The sequence below is a fragment of the Oncorhynchus gorbuscha genome, linkage group LG17 (assembly GCF_021184085.1).
Source record: "Oncorhynchus gorbuscha isolate QuinsamMale2020 ecotype Even-year linkage group LG17, OgorEven_v1.0, whole genome shotgun sequence".
Lineage (NCBI taxonomy): Eukaryota > Metazoa > Chordata > Actinopteri > Salmoniformes > Salmonidae > Oncorhynchus > Oncorhynchus gorbuscha.
Window position 1 is genome coordinate 52,507,704 of NC_060189.1, and position 10,080 is coordinate 52,517,783.

The 10,080-nt window shown below is 42.4% G+C and overlaps 1 protein-coding gene across 1 annotated transcript; it reads left to right on the forward strand.

Annotated features, from left to right (window-relative positions):
- Positions 1-635: 635 nt before the first annotated feature.
- LOC124001639 lies at positions 636-9,470 on the forward strand. The gene is made up of 6 exons (XM_046308612.1): positions 636-1,168; positions 2,068-2,195; positions 2,391-2,558; positions 6,007-6,168; positions 7,703-7,814; positions 8,025-9,470. The coding sequence occupies exons 1-6, from the start codon at positions 913-915 to the stop codon at positions 8,969-8,971; spliced, it is 1,773 nt and encodes a 590-aa protein (XP_046164568.1). The 5' UTR covers positions 636-912; the 3' UTR covers positions 8,972-9,470.
- Positions 9,471-10,080: the final 610 nt, after the last annotated feature.

Below are 10,080 nucleotides of genomic sequence, written 5' to 3' on the forward strand. Positions count from 1 at the left end.
GAAAAAAATAACTAACCAATGTTTGCAAATGATAATGAGAAATGAATCGCTATTTTGGCTGCCTTGTATTTCTTGCTTGTGTTTTGAAATGCTTGCCTAAATATACTGTTACAACAGACAAAGTATTTATGATCATGTTTTTTTGTGTAGTCTACAACATGAAACAATAACATGAAATTGCGCTTTAGGCATGGAATGCATCATTTGAACATGTCGACCATATCTTCATTGTGGATTACAACATTAAGTTTCTCCACCACATCAATGAGGGGGAAGCGGAATCTACTTGCGCAATTTTAAAGAACAGCGCCACATGAGGCTGCTGAGGGGAGGACAGGTCATAATAGCTGGAGCGAATGGAATGGCATGGAAACAATTTATTCCGAAGTGTGAAAAGGGGCATGGGATAAAGGAGTGTGTAATTTAAGTGGGATGTTTTTTTTTTTTTTGGGGGGGGTGCCCAAATGTCTGTTTATTGCTATGGTCATTAATTGTACCGCACAAATGGAATGGAAATCCCAGAAGATTTATTTGGTAGTAGCAACAGCAGATATTTTAGTGCAGGGGGTTTTGAGAGAAGGGCTTCCATCCAGGATCTGTTAGAGCTTTTTTTTTGTGAACAAAATGTGCAATTCACACTCCGACCTGTGACAGTAATACGCAACACAGCGTCTAGTCTGCCGGAAATTCATACAAAAAAAGTCAACGGTGAACAAGAACAGTTTCCAGGTTAGCGTTGTTATTTATGGATTTATTAACACTCTGGAACTGAAGATATGACTAATTTAACTGCACAATATCACACACTTATCACATGTATTATTTAGTTCGCATTGGAGACCAGACGTTGTCAATAGAAGTTATCTAGGGGACGATAGCTAGCTAGATACTGACGTTAGCAAGCTGCTAACAATGGCTAAATGTATGGTTTCTCACACTCAAATAGCCTCCATCATGGAGGTACTAGCGAATGCAGCCGTGGCAGAGATCTGTAAAGTCGTAGACGACGACTATGCAGTGTTTCGTTTGGAAATAACTCAAACCCAAAAAGAAAACAGGACATTGCGGAAGAAACTACAGCTACTGGAACTGAAGGTGGCACGGGAGCGCGTCCTCGCCAGTCCCAGTAGTGTCAAGATCATCGACCGATACAGAGGAATGGCAAGAGGTACATTTAGCAAAGGCCGAGGCTGTAAATATATGTCTGTCGCCTCCTGCACATGTGTTCAGATGTGTGACAGCGATCCAGCTGTGACATCATCTCTGAGAGGTCATCCCTTTGCGGTCTCTATGCTGCCACCTACTGATATGTAAATCAATCTCTCAGTGCAGTGTAGCTCATCTCTCAGGAAAAGTAGTGGTTTCGAAAGGAGTGGACATTTAGAAAGGAACCATATAAGTAGGTGTGGGGTTTTTGAAAGGTGCAACTCAAGACTTCGTTTGGGTTATCGGACGTTAGTCGTGGTCTGCACTCTGCAGAGATGACAGCAATGAATTTCAGTTATGCAAAGAAATGTCTATCGTGAGCTGTCTTTGAACGTTACCATCAGGTAGCCATGTATGTAACTATTTTTTTTCGTAAATGTAAGTACTAGCTAACATTAGCTACCTTAACGTTTTTACAATATTTGAAATATAATTGATATATCAAGTCATTGCGGTTCCAGCACTTCTCGAAATCCACTCTTCCCGAAACGCCCACTTTCTAAAGGGATGACCGCTCTGAGAGATGATGTAGCAACTGGACCCCATTGAGATGTGTTGCCAAGAATTGGGTCTTGGGCAGTTTTTTATGCAATAATTCCCCTGATTACTTAGCTAGCTGTCTTGCTCAAAGACACTCATTCTAACCAGATTCTTGATTTACTGCACTTATTATTTACTCAATGAAAACAATGTGATGCATGGAATATAATACATCAATCTATAAATAGTATATCAAGAAGTAATGAGAAGTGTTGCCTTACATCCTGGCCAATTCTAGACAGTGTCAATAGTGTACAATACAGCGTTGAACATTGACAGTAGCTAACCTAACCACCTCTTTCCCCCCAATCACTCTCTCAGGTGGACGTCTCACTGGAGGCTACAGGAGCTTTGTGAAACCAGCGGGACACAATACATGGAGAGATGACCAACCAATCACTGTTGATGAGGGGAGTGGAACATCAACCCAGCACATTATCATGATAGAGGTTAGTGTAATAGTGTTGCATAAAAAATGTGCTACTTTGTAAATCAAAGTATTTCAGAAAGGCTCCCCTCAGCTATTCACTTGTTTACATGTACATCCTCATGTAATCTGCCATAGGGGAGCTTGTGAGACTTCCCTACAACATTGTTATACAATTGAACTCATGTACTGATAACCTCCTCTCTTTTTGTGTCAGTCTGCAGAGGCTGCAGGTCCTGGAGTCAAGCAGGAGAGGTATGAAGGAGAGGAGGACCTACGGCACAGCAGAGACATTCGGACTGGAGCAGCTAACGAGCCCACCGTAGCCATGGAGGACCCCACCACCCCCCCAGTGCAGCCCAGGACCCGACGCAGAATCACGGAGGTCAGTGGAACGCCGAACGCCGTCCTCAAGTCAGAGACAGACACAGAGACTTTAACGGGGATGGGGCAACTTGGCTGTCCTCTTGCTTCCCGCTCAGAGAATTTACTTTATGGTAACACGAGCCAGAGGACGGTGAGGTCCCATCCGTATTCAAGTGACTTGTTACAGACTCAGAATGGCCCGTCCTGTTCATATGCTACAGAGACAGAGATTATATCTGGTGACATGCCTTTGGTCTTGGATACACAGACTAATTCAATGACAGGGGACTGGAACCAGTACAGTAGTAGTGTATACTCTGAAGGGTTCCAAGATAATAAAGGGGAGGGGCTGGACGTAGATGAGGTGACTGTGAAAGTGGAGGGTGGTGCTCCTCTGACATGGAATGCAGACCAGACTCCTTTAGGAGAAGGACACTCGCAGGGAAACACCAGTGACTTCTTAGACTACAGGGAAAGCTTAGAGACAAATCTAAATGTTGCGACCCACTCCCCTTTACTCTCGTTCAGAGATCGCGACCCAGTGTCCACATCGATGGCACCTTCTGATTCACACGGCCGCATCCTTTTCGATCAGGTATTGAACTCAAACAACAGGGCTAGAGCTCAGGCTCGGGGAGGGGAAGCAACATCAAACAACAGTAAAGAGAAACGGTTCCTCTGCATGTTCTGTAACAAAGGCTTCAGCTGCCCCCAGAAGGTGGAGATCCACCAGAGGGTCCACACAGGGGTGAAACCCTTCAGCTGTACACAGTGTCATATGCACTTCGCCAAGGCTGGCAACCTGAAGAGGCACCATATGGTCCACACAGGGGAGAAACCATTTAGCTGTAGCCAGTGTCACATGCGCTTCGCCCAGGCTGGTGACCTGAAGCGACACCAGAGGGTCCACACAGGGGAGAAACCCTTCAGCTGTACCCAGTGTCACATGCGTTTCACCCAGGCTGGTGACCTGAAGAGGCACCAGAGGGTCCACATGGGAGAGAGGCCGTTTGTCAGTACGCAGTGTGGGAAGAGGTTTTCAGAGAGGAGATACCTCAGGATACACCAGCAGAAAAAACATTCCACTAAATAACTTCTGACATTTAGATCAAACCCTGCCTTAAAGGAAAATATACATTTTCATTGTTGTAAGCAGAAAATATCCACAGATTCATTTAGAATAACAAGAGTAACAGATTTAAATGTTGAATATTCCTGGGTAGAGTATTGCATCCAGACATTGTGTGGAACACCTTCCTAATATTGAGTTATACCCCATTTGTGCCCTCAGAACAGCCTCAATTCGTCAGGGAAATGACTACAAGTGCGTCGAAAGCTTTCCACAGGGATGCTGGCCCATGTTGACTCCAATGCTTCCCACAGTTGTGTCAAGTTGGCTGGATGCCTTTTGGGTGGTGGAACATTCTTGATACACATGTAAACTGTTGAGTGAGAAAAACCCAGCGGCGTTGCAGTTCTTGACACACTCAAACCGGTGCACCTGGCAACTACTACCATACCCCATTCAAAGGCACTTAAAAACGCGACACTGTTTACACATGTTGACTCACCTGCACCCATTTTCTCCCATTGTGCTATTTGCAAACCAACTGTTCTGGGGAACTGCAGTAAGCTTCATAATGTATAATGAAGAACGCAATCTGCTTTATCTCCTAACGTATTGCACAAGTTTACTTAATAGGATCGGACCCTTTTTTTCAATTTTTGCCTAAAACGACATAACCAAATCTTAACTGCCTGTAGCTCAGGCCCTGACTTGATACCATTTGAAAGTAAACACTTTGAAGATTGTGTGAATGTGGAATTAGTGTAAGATAATAATACAAACAAAAAACATGTTTGTTCCATCGTGTTTGAAATGCAAGAGAAAGGCCATTGAGGATTCTGTGTAATTTATATGTTGTCCACAAGATGGCAGCAGTGTGTGTGCAAAGTTTCAGACTGATCAGTTTATTAATTGTTTTATTTTATTTCACCCTTTTATTTAACTAGGTAGGCTAGTTGAGAACAAGTTCTCATTTGCAACTGCAACCTGGCCAAGATAAAGAAAAGCAATTCGACACATACCACAACACAGAACTACACATGGAATAAACAAACATACAATCGATAATACAGTAGAAAAATCTATATACAGCATGTGCAAATGAGGTAGGATAAGAGAGGTAAGGCAATAAATAGACAATGGTGGCAAAGTGATAACAATATAGCAATTACACACTGGAATGGTAGGATGTGCAGAAGATGAATGTGCAAGTTGAGATACTGGGGTGCAAAGGAGTAAAATAAATAAATAGAGTATGGGGATGAGGTAGATTGGATGGGCTATTTACAGATGAGCTATGTATAGGTGCAGTGATCTGTGAGCTGCTCTGACAGCTGGTGCTTAAAGCTAGTGAGGGAGATATGAGTCTCCAGCTTCAGAGATTTTTGCAGTTCTTTCCAGTCATTGGCAGCAGAGAACTGGAAGGAGATTGTAGATGTTTAGTGTGAGTCTGGAAGGAGAGATTACAGTCTAACCAGACACCTAGGTATTTGTAGTTGTCCACATATTCTAAGTCAGAACCGTCCAGAGTAGTGATGCTGGACGGGCGGGCAGGTGCGGGCAGCGAACAATTACACCACTTTTACATTACACCATTTTGTATCAAGTCTGCCAGGAGTTTGCCCAAATGTGTCAAATTGGTCCATTTATACATTTTAAGTAGCTACAAATATAAAAAATGTATTGAAAAACAGCAAAGAAATAGTTAATACGGTATTGATAAACCATCCTGTGGCTATTTCCAAATACCCCAGTATACACGGTTTACCTCCCAAGCCTAGTTCCTAATGTTTTGTACACTCTGTATAAGGCATATACTGTATAAGCCTAAAAAAGTCTGTTAGATATTGTGTTTGTACTGTGTAGTCTATAATGATGTTCACAAATGCCTATTTCATTACTTCCATTCAATACTTATTTTTTTCCCAAGACACTTTGAATATGAATGCAGATTTGTAGTTGACATGTATATTTGTGGTGTATTTAAAACTTGTTTATGTTTATTAATAAACACAAAATGGTACTCTTCTAAGACTATCATTGAGGCTCTCTTTAATATACATCACATCTGATTTCACCCTATTCTGCAAACACCTGACAGCACTTTATAACCATTATACACTAACTAAATATACCCACACACTGACAAACACCTACTGTACATGTCAAAATAGGTTTGTCTGACTTTTGACTTATCATAGCTGACTCATTTACCCTCAACATCATATTTATGTCCACCATGATGGGCTTAACAACAATGAAATCATTCTCTAACTACAGTATAGGACTCGGATGTAGTGGGGATTGATAAACGCTCCGTGTTTAAAGTGTTTCATATCTGTGTGTGTGTGTATCTGAGGGAGTGTATGTCTGTGTGATCTGTATCACTTGTCTCTTCCAGGAGGAGGGTCCAGAGGTGCTGCTAGTGAAGGAGGAGGGATGTGAGGAGGGTCTGGGGAACTCTGAGGGGAACATGGTCATGGAGGACAACCAGACTACACCTCCTCCTGAACCCACAGATGAACCAGCTGAGCAGCACAGGACCACACACAGTCTCACTGAGGTAAACCCACTGAACTACAGTATGTTTGGTATTAGGCCTCTCAGAGTGTTGTCTTTTAGATCATAATGAATAAGACTATATAGACAAGTGGGGACCTGATCCTCAATCAGCACTTCTACTCTGAGACTCTTTGTGGTTACGGGCCCTGGGCATCTCAGAAAAGGGCCTAGGAATCCAGTTCAACGTTTTTTTTAAGACTAAAAAAACTCCCAGCTCAGCGTAGGTTTTAGGATGATGTAAAGACACTGTTCAGACAAACTCTGAGCCAGGAGTAAAATCAACTCTTAAAAGTTTGTCAGCTGGTAGTCTCGACAGTTGACGCTCATTGGCAATGTCTCAAATAATGGGGAATAACAAATCGCAATGAGGCATCGCCAGCTGTGAACTATAGAGCAGTGATTCCAAAACTGGGGAGGCAGAGTGTAATTTTGAAATTCGTTTTTCTCTTGTCATGTCAGTCATTGCATACCTTAGAGAGCTATTTTGAACTTGTCAGAAATGTCCAGCCCATGTCAGCTAACATTTTTTAGCCCATAGATTTTTTTGTAATGCTTGAGTTACTCAAATATTACGGGATGTTCCCCAATGCTGGAAGGGGGGCCTGAGTGAAAAAGTTTGGGAACCCCTGCTCTATAGCATGCTTTAGACAACCACAATGAATGTGACTGTGAATGTTGCAATAGTAAATCGTTTGATATCATTTGTCACCTGACACGACCACTTTGCCTAGTCTTAATTATTGCCTATATAATATGTTGGCATGCATATGCTTTTTTTAAATGTATTTTTTTAACCAATTATGATGTTTGTTAAAAGCAAAATGTTGCTGTTATGTCAACACACTCGTCACTCCTTTTTAACAACTCTATATCGCTTTGGCACAGTAGGCATCAAGTTACTTGTCAATAATGTTGCATGCAACATTTTACTAAAGGTCGATTCATTTTCATCGAACACAATCAAACTTAACATAAGCTCTAGATGCCCTCCATTGCTACAAAGGGATAGCTTGGCATAACGTGTAGGAAATTCAATAATTAAAGAAAAACATGTTTATACATTTTTGTCTAGTGGTTATAAGTATTTAGACATATGTGAAATGGGCCTCATGAAATCTTTATCAAAAGTGCAAGATATAATGTAGGTCTATATTATTTATGGATTATGGATTGATCATATAGAAATATCAAAACATTATTTGAACAACTCTAAAGCATTTGCAAGTGGCACAGGAACCACTGACTCGCTGCATATTTACCCATAAGAGTAAGGAGTATTCTCAGCACTTACGACCAATTTCCTACTCTGAGATGCTTTGTGGATACGGGCCCAGGTCTTGATAAATTTTGTCTTAAGTGTGGGACCATGTCTTTGAATGATCAAACCATTGAAGAGTGTCAAGTAATCAAATTAACTAACATGTTTGCATAATACTCATAGAAATCCCTCATTGCCCAATCAAAAGATGCTCCATAGCAGGGTGCTGATATAAGATTTCTTGATCCAACATCCTCTCACTCTGTATCTCTTACAGTCAGTAGACATGGAGGATGGGAAGCCTCATCTGCTGCTGGTCAAAGAGGAGAAAGTAGAAGACAGACCAGAGAGCATTGACCTGCTGAGTGGACTAAAGGTGGGGGAGCAAGGTAAAGGAGAAATACATATAGCCTCCATACAGTAATAGATCTTCAATGGGACTATTTTTTATTTTCTTCATTCATAAAATGAAATCAATACAACTTATGTTTACATACAAAACACACATTATAATGTATGAACAATTAATTGACTCAACTGCACGTGTAGAGTCTTCTCTTCCATGTTTGTGAAGTCTATTTTCTAACCTCTTCCTGAAGGTGGTTGGCTGGAGGCTAACAGAGCAGACTGGGTGGCCATCTTGGATTCCCAGACCCAGACGGGTGCAGCTAAGAGCCCAGGGGACAAGGTCACTGAGCAGGCCAGGACCAGAGGGGACAGCATCAACTTTGGGATGGGGAACAACACTGTTAAGCACAACCAGAAACAGACAGTCGATCACAAAACAACAAACAAACTTAGTCTCCATGACAACAGACTGGCTGAGACCAGGGCGGGGCGTAGATTAGGTCTGCGGGGACAGGGACATCCATCCTGCTCCTATAGTTGTGATTCAGAGAGACTGATGGGGCCTCAGGTAAACCCCCTAACAGGTGCTGCCTTTAGCCTGCCTTCTATAGGATCTATCGACTGGAACATGGACCCTGCAACAACACAGACACTCCCTGGCCTTCGTCCTCCTCACACTCTCCTAATGTTAAACCAGACCTCAGACAATGCCAGTGCCTCAACACTAAATGGCTACACAAGCCCATTGACAAATTACAGTAGTAGAGATGGAATCAGTAAAGGTGGCAGCGCCAAAGAGAAGCGATTCCCGTGTTCATTCTGTGGGAAAGCCTTCAGTTTCCCCAAACAGGTGAAGATCCACCAGAGGATGCATACGGGGGAGAAACCATTTGTCTGCCCCCTATGCCGGGCCAGTTTCTCCCACCCGTCCAACCTGAAGAGGCACCAGAGGGTCCACACAGGGGTGAAACCCTTCAGCTGTACCCAGTGTCACATGCGCTTCACCCAGGCTGGCCACCTGAAGAGGCACCAGAGGGTCCACACGGGGGAGAAACCCTACAGCTGCCCCCAGTGTGAGAAGAGGTTCTCCCACCAGCACCATCTGAAGATGCACCTGAAGATCCACACAGAAGAGAGGCCGTTCGCCTGTACGTTACCTCAGGATACACCAGCAGAAAATGCACACGGCCTTGTATAGATTGTAGTGATATGTAGTATTAGCTAGTATAGTGTACAGTGACATGTAATGTAGTACTAGTTAGTTTGTAGTTAATTACGTTGTTTTTGGATGTAGTGGGGAACTGGATGAGGTGAACTGAGGAAAGAATGAGTATGATGAGACAGAGTAGATGATATGGTGATGATGGTGTCTGTAAAAATGCTTCAATGATAAATAACCTTGTCTTTTTGTTTGATGCTGGTGTTTTATAATGAGGAAATTATAGTGCCTTAATTCATGTTTACTTGACATAAATTAGTGAAGATGTGCGTACTGTAATGTTGAACCTTTTCCAAAGCGAGGGAACCAGATTTACAGAAAAAGGTAAAGTGTTACCATAGTGAGAAAAGTTATTCTACTTGTCACATATACAGACAGTGCCTTGCGAAAGTATTTGGCCCCCTTGAACTTTGCGACCTTTTGCCACATTTCAGGCTTCAAACATAAAGATATAAAACTGTATTTTTTGTGAAGAATCAACAACAAATGGGACACAATCATGAAGTGGAACGACATTTATTGGATATTTCAAACTTTTTTAACAAATCAAAAACTGAAAAATTGGGCGTGCAAAATTATTCAGCCCCTTTACTTTCAGTGCAGCAAACTCTCTCCAGAAGTTCAGTGAGGATCTCTGAATGATCCAATGTTGACCTAAATGACTAATGATGACAAATACAATCCACCTGTGTGTAATCAAGTCTCCGTATAAATGCACCTGCACTGTGATAGTCTCAGAGGTCCGTTAAAAGCGCAGAGAGCATCATGAAGAACAAGGAACACACGAGGCAGGTCCGAGATACTGTTGTGAAGAAGTTTAAAGCCGGATTTGGATACAAAAAGATTTCCCAAGCTTTAAACATCCCAAGGAGCACTGTGCAAGCGATAATATTGAAATGGAAGGAGTATCAGACCACTGCAAATCTACCAAGACCTGGCCGTCCCTCTAAACTTTCAGCTCATACAAGGAGAAGACTGATCAGAGATGCAGCCAAGAGGCCCATGATCACTCTGGATGAACTGCAGAGATCTACACCTGAGGTGGGAGACTCTGTCCATAGGACAACAATCAGTCGTATATTGCACAA

Coding starts and splice junctions, on each gene's coding strand:
- LOC124001639 (XM_046308612.1), top strand. CDS start 913: ATGGCTAAATGTATGGTTTCTCACACTCAAATAGCCTCCATCATGGAG. Junction 1,169..2,067: donor ATACAGAGGAATGGCAAGAG/GTACATTTAGCA, acceptor TCACTCTCTCAG/GTGGACGTCTCACTGGAGGC. Junction 6,169..7,702: donor CCACACACAGTCTCACTGAG/GTAAACCCACTG, acceptor TATCTCTTACAG/TCAGTAGACATGGAGGATGG.